The following is an 18,140-nucleotide window of genomic DNA, read 5'->3' on the forward strand; positions in this document are numbered from 1 at the left end:
TATAATGCATACTGAAAAACATATTTACACAAGATCTATATGTGTACTGCAGGAAGAACGGCTTATACTTTGAATAGACTTAATAGCAAGATTTATTTTAACCCTGCAATGTTACTACAATAGCAAATATTTGTAGGTAATGAAAAACTAATGTTTATATGTATAACGCACATCAGAAATCTGTATGTAATGAAATACTAAGCTAATTGTTTTATTAAGATTGAGGAAATCCAAGTTTAAACCATAAACTGACTAGATAACTTTATGCCAGTTGTTTTATTTCTGCCTATTCTACTTAAGAGTTCTGTGAAGATAAAATGAAGGGAAAAATCATGCAAGTCTTTGGATTACAAAAGAAAAGAAATACAGTTGCTTTGATTGAATAATATTATATATATCAAAATACTGTATGTTTCTTTATCTTAGATTTGAGGTAGCCAAAATATCTTGGGGAGGTCAGCTATGTTATGGTTGAAAACGATCCCTTTATCATAAACATTTGGTAAGTTTGTCAAAAAACCCCACACCCTATTGTATCATTTTAGGTTAGTAGGTTAGAGCGCTAATTTTATAGTTCCTTTCTGAGTAGCACAGATCATTATTAAGTACATTTCAGAAAAATAAAACAGATCATTTTCACATTTTTCACAGAAACATACAATATATTCAGCAAGTATATTTTGATAATGCACACAAAACTCCAATTAGTTTTACCTTTAGAAAAACCTAGCTTCTGAGAGACTGTTCTTGCAATTTTTGAAGTTGTTGCATCACTATACAGATATACCTCATCGACACTGTGCCAATCTACATGGTTGCGACTCAGCTTCAAACTATGAACAGCTGTATGAACATAAAAAAGAGGTTTTTAATTAAAAAAAATAAAACAGGAACCCCATCTCTTCCAGAACTAGACATAGCAAAAAACAGGGAGAGGGAAGCACAAAAACAAGGGTATCGATATTACATATTAGCATGTTACCCAAATATCAAATTGTGAATAATGAAAACACATTTGTAGCCAGTAATATTTTAAAAAGGCAAGATTGATTCATTTTTTAAAAATAAAGCTCAAAAACATATGGAAATTTTTTTGTTAATCATAGTTAAAGAATTCTTGGCCCTATAAACTCTACTCCATTTTCATCACTTATTTCACTGCTTTTGTTTAAGTATTGTAACTTTACTATGCTTATTTTGATTTTAATAACTTGTTATGAGTTAGCACAGTGCACTTCCAGTTATGTAATTTTCATCTGAACAGGTAAATGAAGAGTGTGTACACTTCCTGGATATAGTTGAAGATGAGATTATTCAGTTCACATAAAAATATTCCGCACTTAACCCTGCATTTATTATTTAAAATAGGGAATGCCTGGTCCAATATTTGGTCCTTCTGCTGTTCCCTAAATAAGTGTTAGCTGCCTGCAGTTCTCAAAAGTCTTATGCCATCATCTAGGAGTTTAAAATATTTATGCACTACTAAAGATTCCCATGATAGAACAAAGACAAACAAGATGACACATCTGTTGAAGAGACAAGTTATTCACATGAATGATTTTTGGAACAAAAGAAAATTGTGCTTGAAAAGGTACATATATTTTAGCCATTGTCACATATATGTTGCTCAATGATAAATGTAAAATAATACATTATGGTGTGGTAAATTAAATGTTACATAAAAAAGCAAGCTGAATCCCACCTGTTTCATTTTTTATTCTTTCTAAAGAGTAGAAGATTTGGGAGGAAAATATAAGAAGTGGAATAGCATTTTGCTGATGTTAGCAATTTCTAACTTCTACATCTAATTGCTATTGGATCTTTTTTAAAAAATGCACTTCTTCCTTAAGTACATTTAGCCTACAGAGTAAAAAATCTTTAAGATTTTACCTTAAAAATCTTAAGAGATTAAATGTCATGAGTTAAACATTCTAATTTCACTAAGATCAACCAAGGGTTTCTTTCCTCAGAGGTGTGGAATTACCCTACAGGTCATTAACTCATCAACTCTTACCCTGAGTTGTACAAATAAATGCAGGATATATACATATAGATGCAAATATATATAAATGTTGCTGATCAACAATAAGATGATTAAGTCCACACCTTGAAATGGATTTTCAGAAATTATTTCTGAGGCCAAATATGCATGTTGAGCACAGCTCTGATTTTTTTTTTTATTGTTAAAACAGGTGTAAAAAATCAGAAAGCTGCCAAGGAAAGTATGCAAGAATGCCCACCGTTAGAACAAGCCCAAAAAGTCATGACTTCCCAATGTTATTTTACTGGATCTGTAATAAGCATGAAGACTGACAAAATTTATGGTTGTTTAAATAGTAATTATTTTCTTATAAGTCCATGGTGAAAATATAGGAAAAATATTACTTTACTATTTTCCTCATGCTTTACAAATTTTCTTCCTTTCTGAGAATGAGTGCATTGTTTTTATTCAGTGACAGTGTTGACAAAAACTCTTATGACAAGTCTAACTAAGATGCAAATGAGCAAAGAAGAGCAATGAACTCATTTCTGTGATACCTAGGGGCAAAACATTTGGCCCAATATCCATTTCTCTTCCTCTTCATTTTTTAAATCTCTTTCATTAATCCACTTCAACATTTTGTAAAATAATTAGGTTTGTCAGGTTTAATCAAAGCAATTTTATTAAAAGTATCCAATTACTTTTATAGCTGAACAGGCATTTAATTATGATCCATATTGATTTTCATTAAACAATTATTAAACAAATCATTATCCGGACAGGATTTATAAAAACCTTGACCCCCCTCCCCCACCTCTTTTTTTTTTTTGAAAGTGGAGGGTATTCCCTGGCCAATTTTTATGTTAAGTAAATAATGTACAATATATTTTAGAATTTTAATTAATTGTTAGTATACTTCGTCAGAGCACTGGCAGCTTCTAATTTTCTTTGTAAGAAGCAAAGCACAGATGGTCTCATTAAGATCCACAATGTCTCATTTTTTGTTTTGTTTTGGAATCAGGAAATATCAAAATTGTGCAGAGGGGAAAGCATTTGGTTATCTAAATGCTCTACAGTGCTAGCTACAGTGTAAAGCTTCCTATACAAGGAGAAGACAAGAACACAAATCTTTGATTTACTGTACCTTCAGACCACTTGCGTTTAACCCCTGTTGCCTCTGCATTCTCGTTATATCCTCTCCATTTGAACAGAGAATGGAGGGAGAAGGTAGGTAGATAGTTGACAACTAAAAGTAAAAAGACCGAGCTTCAAAGTGAACTTTTGAGAAGGTTCATAATTGGGTTTGATAGGGAACTATCCTAAAAACTAATGAACACAGAAAACAGAATAAAACACTATGGATAAATGCTAGCAAAACAGAAAAAACACTGATTTAATGGGGAACCAATTAAATAAGTAAATAAAAAATAACAATTTTCCTTACTTGCTCCTTTGATACAAGTAAGATTCTGTTTAGAGAGTAAAAAAAAACAACAAATATGCAATGTAAAAATGAATGGGTTCATCCATCACCTGTGAATTCAGAGATATATCAGTCAGCAATTTTACTGGGATTATAAAGCACAACTCTGTAACATAGGCTCAGGATATTAGGCAGCCTAAAGAGATGGCTAAAAACAAGGGAACAAGGGAAAAGACCACCGGTAGCTTTCCAACTCTTGAAAGAAAGACAGGAAATTCTCAACATGCATTATCTATTAACAAGACTTCCATTCCTGAACAGCACTGGAGTTTCCCTGTGGTGGTAAATGCATATCCACTGTGATGCTTTCAATACTCATTTTAAGCTTCCAAGCTAGTCAATGAGAATATTGAAAAAAGTGAAACCCCTGAAGATTACTGTGCTGTAGTTTGATGGACTTACCTTACCCCCACAGGTAGATGCCAGTGCTGTTCAGTGTAGGAAGGGACATCACAAGGTGAATGAATGCTGAGGTATCTCACAAGTGGCAAGTTAGGAATGAAGAGGAAGCTGCTGTGCCCCACCTAAGAAACAGGAGAACAATAAGCACCACCAAGGTCAGCTGGCATTCAAACAGGGAGTCAAGCTCACTTGAAAGACAAAATGTGACAATTTAAAAAACTGAGCATCAGTTTGGAAGTCTCTGTTTGAACCCAAAACAAAAACAAAACCTTAAATAGGTTACTGAGAATTGATGCGGTGGTGCAATTACTGGACCTAACTGATCTAATTAAGAAAACATAAATTAAGATATGGGATAATGTTGTCCAAACCCCTGAATGATCAGAGAAGATGGTAGCTGCAACCAATTAGTAGCACCAAAAGAAAGATTTCTATTTACAAGTGACTCCCTCCTATCAGAGTGCTCAGTAATCATTTTCATAATTTCCAAATGGCAATTATACAGTGTAATGGAAACTTTAACCACTAATGCAGATCCAATGCTCTCCTTAGAGAGAAATGCTCATTGTACGGCATTTATTCTATCTCAACTCCTTCCAATCAACTCCTACTGGTGATACATTATTGTGTATATTTTTCTATTTGCTGTAGTTGGCATGACATAGAGAATTCTGTGTGAAAGATTATCCTTTAAACAGGGAAGGTGGCATATAAAAGTCCTTGTAGAAGTTTCTGCCCTAGGCCCAGAATAATAATTAATGAAGAAACAAAGGGGAAGAATTAGAGTGATGAATCTCAGAAGTTCTAGGATAAGATGTTATCATTAACTTTGAATACTGATTTCCTTGCTATTTAACTGTGCAATCAATCATGCTGTAAAATCTCTGGTAGTTTACCAACTTCCCATTGTTCAAAGTCTGAAAAGAAAGCCAAGAAATTAGTGAGGCAATTGGAAACTGGAGGGTGAATTGCACAAAATGTAGAATATCATGGGTTGTATGGAAGACTAATTTTCCATCTCATTATAGAATCTAGGAGCATACACTGAGGAAACAAGTTTTTTTTTTTTAAAAAAAAATGTTTTCTCTGTGTTTGTTCTCAGTGTCTAGACAGCAATGATCCTGCATTTTTCATCTAATATATAGTACTTCTCTTCCTTATGTCACAAGATCTTTGTTCACCAAGGTTTGCTAGGGGTGGAATGGGGTATTTATATTTGTATGTTTTGCTTCCCCCACCACCCCAGTGTTTTAGAAATTTGTTGCTCCTTTTTAATTTTTATCATCCTTGTTCTCTTTTTTTTTTTGTATCCTGGGTTTTCCTGGTTATAATTCAATATGATATTTATTTAAATGATTTATGGAGTCAAATGAAATATTGTAAGCTACTATGAATAATATTCTAATAGATTTTTTTTTTAAAGGATCATAAAGCAAGAATTTAAAAGGCAGACAACCATCAGGGAACAGATGCAATCTACTCCTTCACAAAACAGGCAAGCTTCCAATTGCTTAGACCAGGGGCCTCCAAACTTGGCAACTTTAAGACTTGTGGACTTCAACTTCCAGAATTCCTCAGCCAGCTTTGCTGGGAGTTGAAGTCCACAAGTCTTAAAGTTGCCAAGTCTGAAGACCCCTGGTTTAGACAGAAGGCCAACAAGAACTCTGTCACCCTGCACTGGTTGCCAGTTTGCTCCTAGGTTTGATTCAAAATGCTGGCTGTTAGCTATAAAGCCCTACATGGCATAGGTGCTGGTTATTTGAGGGAGTGCCTGCCCCCACAAGTATTGGCCCAGCCAATTAAATCTGTCAGGATTGGTATGTTGCAGGTTTCTTTGATTAAATATGCCACCTTTTCCTGTAACAGCACATACTCTCTGGAACAAAATTCTCCTTAAATCTGGATGCCCCTATACTGGTAGGATTTCAAAGGGCCTAGAAAGACCTTGCTCCTTATTATTTGTAAACTGCTCAATCATTGGAGTTGGGCAGTATATAAAGTTAAATAAAATAAATAGTAAGTAATATGGGCTGGATTCACTCTAATCCTTTAAAATGAACAACCTGCAAATAATATTACATTGCAGTTTCCTTCATACAAAACTGAAACTAAAAACAAGAGATTCTACCTTGGGTACAAAATGAACATATTATTGTTAATGTATCTGGAAAATTTCCTTTAAAATGGTAACAGTAAAGTCTACATTTGTAAAGCCTTCAGTCATTTCTGATACTTTCTTCAAAAATATTTAGATCTTTACTACTAATTGTATATGAATTTATAAGATTTTTTTCTATATCAATGCTTAAATGGATTCTAGATATGATGTGAAGGATGAGAAGAGATGCTGTCTAGGAGACAATCAGACAAGCGAGGAGTCCCCAGTGGCTTAATGATTAAGAGAAAGAAACTTAAGAAGGACCTGCCCTAATAGATCAGGCTGTTAAAAGTGATGGTGGGAGATTTGTACTGTCAAACTTTCAAAATTATGTAGCCCTACAATAAAGTAGAAGTAGTTCATCTTGTTATCTTTCCTAACTGATTTATATGAGAGGGTTAACACATATAGACAGCACAGGTAAGAAAACCTTGACAAGTGGGACAAAATCAGTAAACTGCAGTAAATTTATGAATACTTCCATCAGATGTTTTCACAACAATAAAAGTTCTGGTTGTTCTCTTGTACTAAGATATATAGTATGCTGCAAGTTATTCTTTATTGGTTGATAACTTGTTACGCCTCATGTTATTCCAAGGATCAAGCTATTAAGAACAAATAGCAGTATTTTTTTCTTGTCTTAGATTTTACAAGCCCGTTATAGAGGAGATGAGTGGCATAAAATTTAATGAATTAGAAATAAATAATAATAATAATTACTGAATTACACAGCCATAATTATGCTCACACATAAATTGTAAACTTGTCCTTGTCTTCATCTTAATTCAGGAGGATTATTTATAGATACTCCTCAATTTACAACCATTTGTTTCGTATCTTTTCAAAAATTAATATGGCACTGAAAAAAGTGATGGCAGTTTTTCAACTTACAACCACTGCAGTATCTCCATAGTTACATGATCAAAATTCATACACTTGGCAAGTGGCATGTATTTATGACTGTTGCAGTGTCCCAGGGTATGTGACTACCTTTTACAACCTTCTGACAAGCAAAGTCAATGAGGAAGCCAGATTCACTTAACAACCATGTTACTAACTTAACAACTGTAGTGATTCACTTAATAACTGTGGCAAGAAAGGTTGCAAAATGGGGTAAAACTCACTTAACAAATGTCTCATTTAGCAATAGAAATTTTGGGCTTAATTATGGTCGTAAGTTGAGGACTACCTGTAGTGTTAGTATACATATTTGTAAACACCAAAACAACCAGGAGCAAGGTTAAATTTCCATTTTTCATAAATGCATTTCTTCTTTTTCAAAGTCATATAATCGAATTATCTTTACTACTGTATATTTTTGGTACTGTATACTAATTTAAGCAGTTTATTTTGAATAATGTTATATTTACTGTTAGTCTATATAGGTAGTCCTCAACTTACGACTACAATTGAGCCCTAAATTTCTGTTGTTAAGTAGCACATTTGATAGGTGAGTTCGGGCCACATTTTATGACCTTTCTTGCAACAGTTGTTAAGTGAATCACTGCAGTTGATAAGTTAGTAACCTGGTTGTTAAGTGAATCTGGCTTCCCCATTGACTTTGCTGGTCAGAAGGTCACAAAAGATGGTCACATGACCTTGGGACATAGCAGCAGTCATGAGCCAGTCGCCAAGAATTTTGATCACATGATCATTGGGATGCTGCAAAGGTTGTAACTGTGAAAAACAGTTGTCACTTTTTTCAGGGCTGTTATAACTTTGAATCGTCACTAAATGCGGCTTTAAGTCAAGGACTACCTGTATTGTTGGGTGATCCCAGGCTTAACTGCTTTGAAAGAAACAGCTATCTTTGTTCACAACTTCCTGAATCTGTTCCAAATCACCTACCCTCAAACGTTAGCATTACAAACCTCTTTTCTCTATTCATAGTATGTGGAATTTAATTTATCCTTCTCATAACCATCCCTATGCATGCTTTTCTAAAGTTAAAAAAAAATCTGTATTATAATCTGTGAAACACTTCAGAATTGCACATCATATTCAATCACAGTGTTAAATTGTATAAAGGTGGTACATTAACAATACTATATTTTAGTTATTTCTAGACACTTTGGCATCTTCAGAGCCATTTTTGCTGAACAGGTTTTTGTTGCAGCTTTAGTACTGTAATAGCAGATTAGAGTTCTGGCCATTACAACGCCTCTGTGTACATGTGAACAAAATTTGAGCCCACTCAGGCCCACCCTCATTTACCTTTTGGCTGTCTGTCTTGCTGTGCCCACTGCTGAGCCCACAACACTGCCCAACACTACTGTACTGGCCATTGCCTTCTTTTATGCTGCTGCCTTTGCACTGATGTAGCTGGGGCTTCTCTGGTACACCAGCCATTGCCTCCATTCATGCCCTGCTCAGGGCCTTCTTTTGCAAAAGAAGCACCCCATGTAAAAGGAGGCCCTGGCTGTGCTGGTGCAGAATTCCAGAAGGATTCTTTTTTCGCACACTGGACTTCTTTCATGAAAGAAGGCCCTAGCAGGATGTGAATGAAGGCGCCAGCTGGGATGCAGAGGTCCTGGGCAGGTAAAGACCTGGCTGCCCGCATCTTGCAAGAAGGCTCCTGGCCGATGCAGTAGTGGTCTGGGTAACAGCATGCACAGCAGTAAGTGTCTTGGTGGTCTCTGATTTGGAGCCAAAAGAGACCAACGATTAGCATCCAGAACCAAAACTTCTCAAATTTGGGGGAAATTGGGGGGGGGGGGGGAGACGACTCTATACTGCGTATTTTTGTGTGTGTTTGCAAGCCTCATTTAGTAAAGAGAAAAAAAGGTATCTTTGTGTACATGCTTGACCTGCGATAGGACAATGGGGGCAGCTGGAAATGGCAGACAAGTGGATGGCCAAAAGGCCAGAGATGGTAGAGGAAGAGGTAGGCAGGTGAGGGTAGTTCAAGAGAAGACAGAAGAGGCAGCTCCTTACATAACCACGGTTTGGGGCTGGGAGTGACCAAGCTGGAAATCACTTGGATTGGGTTGAGTCCTTGCTAATGACAGACGGGATTTATTTAATGACAGCAACTGGGGACTGCCAGGATTGCCATCACTAAGGAATGCAGTTATGTGACACTGCATATTATGACTGCATCACTTAGTAACAGAAATTCTGGTCCCAATTACTGTATTACCTCTAGTACCAATATGCATGCTAATACTTATTGTTAAGCTCCTTTCTCCTAGAGCTCTACTGTGAACCTTCAACCTATCCCAGCTGCTATTTAACATGGAAGATAAGCCTAAAATAGCTTCAGTTCCATGCAAACAGCTTGTGAAAGAAACTCAATAGTTAGTCTAAAATTGGGAAAAAATGGTAAGAAAAATGCTATATACAGTTATACCAAACTGCACTATTTATATACTGTAATATGTAGCTTTGCCCTAGATTACACAATAAGCCAAACTAATGCCAAATAATATGAAGGACCTTAGGGCTACACATGCAGTAGCAAAGAGCAGGAAATGGTGTTGGCAGCATTCCCAGCACTGATTAACTATTAACTCTGGGCAAAGAGCATTAAAGCTTACCAGTATCCTTTATGCTGACTGGATTCAATCAGAAAAGGAGGGATAAGATCAAGTGCTTTTCCTATCTTACAATATAAAAGGTCCCCTGCCATTTTAGTAACAAGCAAAAGAAGATTCGTAGGCCGCACAGAAAGAAACATGCGGTATCTTCTACTCCTAGTAGTTTAAGGTTCAATTTGTACAATAGGTAAAATAATAGGTAGCTGGTAAAACTAAGAGCACTCACAGACTTTGCTACAACTTACATTCACAAGAACCAATTCAACTTTTGCAGAAAAAAATAGAACCTGTCTCTTGTGTTTCTACTTCTATGGATTAAATCACCTTAAAAATTGCCCATCAGTGACTCTAGAAATTGCTTGCAAGCTTAAAGCTGTGATACAGTAAATTGATTGCAGTCAGACTGCAACAGATTTAATGAAGTCTCAAATAGCTTTGCTGCCCTGGTGATGTATAAAAAGATCATCCAATACAAAAAGGAAGAATTTTAAAAATGTTTTAGTTTATTGTATTTTATTCTTCCTAACATCAAGAAATCAAACAAAACATAGTGATAAATCTGCTGGTCAGATTTATCGTTATGTTTTGTTTGATTTCTTGATGTTTATGGGATTTATCCAGCAAGCTTTGTGCCTGCAAAATCCAACTCTGTGTTGCATTGCCGCTTACATCCACTTGACCCACTAGAGCAGGGAGGCAATGTTGCAGGTCCTATCCCCTAAGGAGGTACATCTGGTGGGACCTAAAAGAAGGGCCTTCTCTATGGGTGGCTCCCTCCCTTTGGAATATCATTTCTGCAGAAATTAGACCGCTCCTACTTTGACACTCTTTTGTAAGGCCCTGAACACTTGATTTTGCCAGTGGACCTGGGGAACCCAGAGTGGATTGGAGCCCATCAAGTGGCTCAACTGACTGTGTGTTGTTGCCGGCTGGGCGTGTGGGTGTTGTTGTTTTTTTAAATTATACTGCATTTTTTTACTGCTTGTAAGCTGCCCAGAGTCACTGTGAGAGATGGGCGGCCTCCAGGGGTGAAATTCAGCAGGTTCTCACAGGTTCTGGAGAACCGGTAGCAGAAATTTTGAGTAGTTCGGAGAACCGGCAAATACCACCTCTGGCTGGCCCCCGAGTGGGGTGTGAATGGAGACTTTGCAGTATCCTTCTCCTGGAGTGAGGTGGGAATGGGGATTTTGCAGTATCCTTCCCCTGGAGTGGGGTGGGAATGGAGATTTTGCAGTATCCTTCCCCTGGAGTGGGGTGGGAATGGAGATTTTGCAGTATCCTTCTCCTGCCACGCCCACCAAGCCACGCTCACAGAACCAGTAGTAAAAAAATTTGGATTTCATCACTGGCGGCCTCATATATTTTCCAAATATATAAATAAATTGTCACCATATAATTATGGAAGCTTTATGTGCATTTGTTTATTTGTGCCCTTAGATTCATTTAAAGATAATATTAAAATATGTGAGCTAGCCTCAGGCGTTGTGCCTTGTATGAGTTAGACCCAATCAGGAAACTGATTCTACGTTATTATACTTTATTGAGAAAGGTTACATTAACAACCACTTGAACATAGAAGAAATGAATCCAGAGTTCTCATTCAAAGCACAAATGACTAGGCTCAAATTGTACTTTGGACATGTTTTGTGAAGATGTTGCTTTCTGGAGAATTTTGTAACAGTGGGAGACAGTGGGAGAGGTGCAAAGAAAGATAAGAGGAAAGAAAGATAAGCAGCAAGATGGAGTTGGGGTGGGTGCACCATTGGAAAGATCTAAAGGATCAGAATAGGGACAGAGCTTCCTGGGGAAAATTTATGTGGCTATTAAGAGTCAACATTGACTTGATGGCACATAATCAATACGATAAAAGTAAACGATTATAATATTATTATAAAAAAGGCAATAGCAAAGCACGTCTGAAAATCTTGCAAGGAAACTGTCCAAGCAGTTATTCAAGTCAAGACTGACTCAAAAGCTAATAATGAAAGAACAAAAGAACATGATAATTTTTAAAACTAACATAAAAGTTCCCTATTCCTGTCCCATTAAAGTGATGCCCTTCAACTGTGGACATTATAGCAGGGAATAACATTTTTTTTTATTCATACCTCCAGCTGAACAGAGACAAAGTTTACTTCTCCCAGGTCTCCTGCAGGGTTATGCAAGGTTGCACTTTCAAAATTCCTAAAATTAACATTTCAGAAGTGGGAGTACAATTCTTCATTTCTCCTAATAGTTGATTAACAATATGTATTTTGTTAATTATTTTGTTTTGCTTTAAGGCAGGAGTTCTTAAATTATGGGTTATGATCATTTTAGATGGAGGTCACAACATTTTTGACAGCTGCTCAAGTTAGTGCAGGTAAAGCAGTAATTTAAAACTGCTTTTGGTAGATTTATGCAAGAACAGTGAAAAGCAAAGCCTGAAGGAAGCTTTTAGAAATATCTAAACAGAGATATCTTTGACTTACAAAAGTTCGCTTAGTTCAAAGTTACAACAGCACAGAAAAAAGTAACTTATGAGCATTTTTCACACTTATGACTGCTGTAGTATCCTCATGGTCATGTGATCAAAATTCGGATGCTTGGCAACTGGCTCCTATTTCGGATGGCTGCAATGTCCCAGGGTCACGTGATCACCTTGACAAGCAAAATCAGTGGGGAAACCAGATTCACTTAAGAACAGTATTACTAACTGCAGAGATTCACTGTAGCAAGAGAGGTCATAAAATGGAGCAAATCTCACTTAACAAATGTCTTGCTTAACAATAAAAATGTTGGGCTCAATTGTAGCTGTAAGTTAACTAAGATGATTCAATCCAAAAATAGAAACTACTCCGCAGTTATCTTGACACTAACAGTAACACATATATAATCTATAAACAAAAAAAATCTGCTATCTATCATGTTTCACATAAATTATTTATATAACTTTATATACCGTATTTTCCGATGTATAAGATGTACTCCCCCCCCCCAAAAAAGTGGGTGGAAATGTCTGTGAGTCTTATAGACCAAATGCTGCTGAAGCTCTGCCCACTCGCCAGTGTAGTCAGAGACGCCCTCTGCCTTTGCCTCCCAGCAATTTGCCTCCTTGCAGCAAATAGCAAACAGCTTGGTCAGCTTCAGCACAGACTGATTTAGCATGAACTAAATCACGATTGGCAGTTGGATCTGCCTCCCGGAATACCACCGATAAGCTGTTCCAGGCTGCAGGGATCGCCACCGCCTATTGTTGCCTCCATGCGCCCCATTTTTTGCCCATTCCAGGCGGTGGGGATAGGCAGCATCAATTCCCGCCACCTGGAACGGCCCGAAAACGGGACGTGTGGAGGCCAAAAATGGGGCACGCGGAGGCCAAAAATGGGGCAGGCGGAGGCGGCGATAGGTGGTGGTGGCCAGTGACAGTGGCAATAGGCAGTGGTGATCCCTGCAGCCTGGAACAGCTGATAGGAGGTATTCCAGGAGGCCGATCCAACCACCAATCAGCTATTCATGCTAAATCAGGCTGTGCTGAAGCTGACTAGACTGTTTGCTGTTTGCTACAAAGAGGCAAATTGCTGGGAGGCAAAGGGAGATTTTTTGTTCTTGTTTTCCTTCCCAAAAGCTATGTGTCTCTTATAGTTCGGAGCATCTTATAGTCTGAAAAATACGGTAACTTATTTTAATCTTTCCAACAGCAAATGTTGCACTCTATTTAACAGTATTAAGTAGAATTCAAAAGGGAAAATAAAGAAAATGTTGATGTTTGTTAAGCCCTAAAATTATTGTAGTATTAATTATGCAACTCAGAAATAGGTTCTTCATAAGAATAGTTTTATGAGTCAAACTCAAAAGTTTACAGAAGGAATGTATACTTTTTTTTAAAAAAAAAAACTATTTTAAACTAATCTGCTTTGGATTTAAACTTAGTAATGCTTAGTGCAGAAGTCTTGTGACAAATTAATAAGGTCTAACTCAAGTGATCCAACCTACAGCACTGAATTAAATACATATGACCCAGATGTGTATAAATCCAGAAATTCTAGAAGCAGGATTTGTTTCCAGGTTAGACAAAAGTTATGCTCTTCTAAACTAGGCTTTAGAAGTAAAACAAGCCTTGGAATTTTTTTTTGTTGGGGATGTTACTTGGAACCCTGACACTTTACTTATTACTTAATACAGTCTTGTATTGTACCAATTCACCTGAAAGACAGAAAGAAAAATGGAATTCCATGTGTTCAGCAAGTAGGTTGGTAGACAATGAAAATACAGAAATTACCAATCACAATTGGGACTGGCAACTCCACTACTAAGCAATGTGGTCATGAAGTGAAACATCATGTGATCACACTGGATTTATATCATTTTCACTCCGGTCATTAAGTAAATCATGGCAGCTTGTTAAGTGCAACATAATTTCACTATGACTTGTGACTTTCTGCTGGCTTCCCCATTGACTGCTTGTTGGAAGTCAGCTGTGAAGGTTGTAAATGCAGGATGCCATGACTGTTGTAAATGCACATCACTTGCACATGACTGCAGGGATGCTGCAATGGCCACAAGTGCAAGGAGCAGTTCTAAACTTACTTTCTGAGCACTGTTGTAGCTTTGAACAGTTGCTTAACAAAGCAGTCAATGAAACTACCTGTAGAAGAAAAAGAGACTGGACTGTCATCTCTCAGGAATGGTGTAGGGTCTCCTGCTTGGGCAGGGGATTGGACTAAATGACTTACAAGGTCCCTTCTAGCTGTGTTATTCTGTTATTTCTTTGTCTTTTCTCTACTGATAAGTTTAGTAGCATGATAATTTTTTGTAACCTGTTTCGTAGCCTGAATTTCAGTTTGGTGCTGAAAGAAAGGCTAAAGTCTAAAAAGTTGCACAAAAGTATCAAGTTTTTCAGACTGGACCAGTCTGATAAACTTACTGACTTTGCTGAAGATGCTTCATGGTTCAAAAGCAGCTATTTCCTGAGATTTATCATACAGTCCTTTAAGATTAAAAATGTGACTGGTCAAGGAGATATGACCAAACTGTTCTTTAATTTTTCAAACTCTGCCTTAATAAGATCAATAATTTAATCATGAACCATATTTAACACTTGTGTAAACTGCAAAAACAGATCATCTAAACAATGATCTCTTAAGAAGATCGCAATTAATTACAATGTAACGATTAAGCAAAGTTTCTGTTAACGTGCACTGAGCTTTTATCTGCAGGGTAATTAATAGAATCAATTTGTTTTGACTCACTTCAGATCAGTATCTCTCAACCTCCCCAAATTTAAGATGTAAGGACTTCAACTCTCAAAATTCTAGTTGGCTGGGGAATTAAGGGGGGAATTCTGGAAGTTGAAGTCCATGCATCTTAAACTTACTGTGGTTGAAAAATACTAGTTCATACACAGTGAAACGAAAGGCAGAACTCTGCCTTTGTTAATTCACGATATTATCATGAAATTTAAAAACAAATTACCACCAGCACAATTTTAGCTTTCCTGAATAATGCAAACTAGTGCAAACTATTATTATTCAGAACAGAGCAAATGGTTTGTCAAGATTCAGTCTGATCACTTAAAATTTTATTCTATGGAAAAGGAAAATAGAACAAATAAACAAGTCTGCTTAACATAGATGGATCATTTTTCCTAAATATATCCTAACTAGAGTTAACTGAATGGTTTTTAAAAAAATATTATTCAAGTTACTACATTTTTCAGATATTAAAAGCAACCAACTAAGTGGGTTTATAGAAATGCTACATCTTAATATATATTTATTGCATCACATTGTTGATTTAGAAATGTTGAATATATATTCTGAGAAAATATATTCATGGAAAAACAATTTCTGGCAATTCTATGTAAGCTCAGAAAGACTTCTCTCTTTCTGTCCATTAATGTGGAAATATAAGTGTAATTACCTAATTAAGTATCAGATGTCTTGCAAAAGTTATGACCATCATAACAAGGAGAGTATCAGCAAATTTTCAGTAGTAAATCTTACCCTCTTTCCTATCTATAGGTTTTGAGACATTTGTGTCAAAGTTCTGCATCTGTTGACCCTTGAAACAACGGAGATGTTCCTCTTCTATCAGATTACTTTCTTCTTCTTCTAGTGGTTGCCATGTGCCATCAATAAACCATTGTCCACGCATCACAGGAATCTTTTCAGATTCTAAAATGGTAAGAAACAGAATGATATTAAGATCCAATGTAGGCTAGAACAATTATTGTTGAATCTATTTAAATAACAATAGATAACACATCAAATTCAATGTTATTTTTTCCCTATGATTATACAATATAATAGAACACTGCTGTCTTGTAAAAAATCAATAACACAATAATTTTATTATTAGTCTACCTGTGTCTGATAATTCCTAATAAGGATGAAACTGGTAAGTGATCAATGTCACTGAGAAATATCACACAGAATACAGGTAGTCCTCAATTTAATGTGCCACAAAAATGTGCCCAGAATTTCCACTGCTAAGCAAGATAGTTTTTATGTGAATTTTGTCCTATTTCACTATTTTTCTTGCCATAGTTGTTAAGCGAATCACTTCAGTTGTTAAGTTAGTACCACAGTTGTTAAGTGAATCTGACTTTCCCACTGACTTTGCTTATCGGAAAGTCATACTGCAACTGTCATAAATACATGTCAGTTACCAAGTGTCTAAATTTTGATTACATGACCATGGGGATGTTGCAATGGTAGTAAATGTGAAAAACGGTTATAAATAATTTTTTTCAGTGCTGAAACCACTAAACAAATGGTTGTAAGTAAAGAACCACCTGTACTCATTTCATCGTCCTCCTTGCTGCTTGAGCTGCTAGAATTTACTATAGGGTTGGATTTCTAAAGATATATTGGTTTTAGAAACTTCAGCTCATCTTCCCTGGGGAAAAAAGTCAGAGGCAACTCTGGAGTTCATGACATCAGGATAGCCATGAACCTGTCAGCACCGGATTTAGCACCAGTTGCTTATAGATTACATTTGACAGAACTGAGCCATCTCTGGAGTTAGATGTGGGGGATGCTGTTTTGCAATATTTTTCCTTCCTGAAGGGAAACCCCTCAAGTGTAAAAAGACTCAGGGCTCTCAATATTCTCCATGCACTTATTCAACAGCTATGTGAAACTTCTGTGGGACATCATCTAGTAGTATGGTAGTATGTTTCATCAGAATGCTAATTTTCACATCTTGACCTCTGGCTGCAAAATTGGTCAGAATCAAACTGCCTGGTGTCTAACCAGATTTGAATGGAGAAAACAAGCTGAGATTTAATTTCTGTAAAATGGAGTGACTTTGGGTTCAAAGGTCTACCGACTGCAGAGGGATTCCACTCTTAAATTTGAGTTGCATTCTCCTAGGAGAAAAGTCACAATCTGGGGGCTTACAATCTTAGATTCACAACTCCTGCTTGAGAAATTGATGGCACCTGTGGCCAAGAGGGCTTTTGCACAGCTCAGTCTTATATGTACTCATTTTGACTTTCTGGAACTGGAGGCATTACTAATTGTCATTCATGCCTTAGTCACCTCTCAAATGATCTTGCAAGGCGCTGTATTTGGGGCTGCCTTTGAAGAGCATTCAGAGGTTACAGTTCACCCAGAATACACCTTGTCTCACTCCCCTCTTGACAGGAATTCCCTTGGTGGTGTATCCTTGCACATTATATTACACCTTCATCCTCTAGGCAAGATAGGCAGCATATAAATTTAACAATAAATACATCCAAAAGTTTTCATATATCTTGTATATAAGAACAAATAATCTTTTATCATTTAAGGAAGAACAGTTTCTGAACTAGTCTGGATGTAGAAATGAGAAGAGAAGCAAATCTAAGATCAATAAATGTTATGTAAAGTGATGAAAGAGGAACTAATTGGCTGATTGTGAATGTTTCATTTTTGTATGTAATTAATTAACCGGGAGTTTTGTTTTTTTGCACCTAAATTGGATAAATTATAAGTGTTTATATGCTTGCTTGTTTATTAATAGGGCTTGTAGGTTCCTTTCAGCCAATTCTGGGTAGCATACAAGTTCCCAATATGTAATTGTAATTAAAACAATAGCTAAAGAACATAAGAATACATTATCATCTCATAAAAATTGGAGTCATGTTTAAAACCAACCATCCCCCCAATCTATGATCTAGAGGGATAATAATAACCCCTCCCCCTGGCTTAGTGAAACAACTACTTTAACTCCACCAGTTCCATAAATTTCCAGGTCATGAACCATGAAAAGTTTTTAAAATGACAACCAGCACCTTAACTTCACCGAGAAGCCAGCTGACAATCAGTGCAGCTCTTGAAGAAGAGCTATTATATGGGTGCCTCAGCTCATTCATATTTAAGCCGCTGCATTCTAGCTCCCCTTCTTTTTAATCTATATCTTAACTACTTTATAGCCAAATTAAATACAGGTAGTCCTCAATTTACAACAGTTCATTTAGTGATCAATTGAAGTTACAACGGCATCAAAAAAAGTGACTTATGACCATTTCTCACACTTGAGATTGTTGCAGCATCCCCATGGTCATGTGATCAAAATTCAGAAGCTTGGCAACTGACTCATATTTACGATGGTTGC

At 36.6% G+C, this 18,140-nt stretch overlaps 1 protein-coding gene across 2 annotated transcripts in view; it reads right to left on the reverse strand.

Annotated features, from left to right (window-relative positions):
• Positions 1–18,140, reverse strand: part of DDHD1 (DDHD domain containing 1) — a 42,280-nt gene that overhangs the window by 14,494 nt on the left and 9,646 nt on the right. The window contains exons 2-4 of one of the 2 annotated variants that reach the window (XM_070931680.1): positions 15,545–15,715; positions 3,126–3,227; positions 715–843 (exon numbers count right to left, since the gene is read on the reverse strand). In XM_070931680.1, coding sequence (XP_070787781.1) covers positions 715–843; positions 3,126–3,227; positions 15,545–15,715 — 402 coding nt within the window. The remainder of the gene's footprint in view (positions 1–714; positions 844–3,125; positions 3,228–15,544; positions 15,716–18,140) is intronic. The other variant, XM_070931681.1, reaches the window with a different exon arrangement.

Source organism: Pituophis catenifer, unplaced genomic scaffold (genome assembly GCF_029215685.1).
Source record: "Pituophis catenifer annectens isolate HBS135680 unplaced genomic scaffold, rPitCat1.0.hap2 SCAF_1, whole genome shotgun sequence".
In the NCBI taxonomy this organism is placed as follows: Eukaryota; Metazoa; Chordata; class Lepidosauria; order Squamata; family Colubridae; genus Pituophis; species Pituophis catenifer.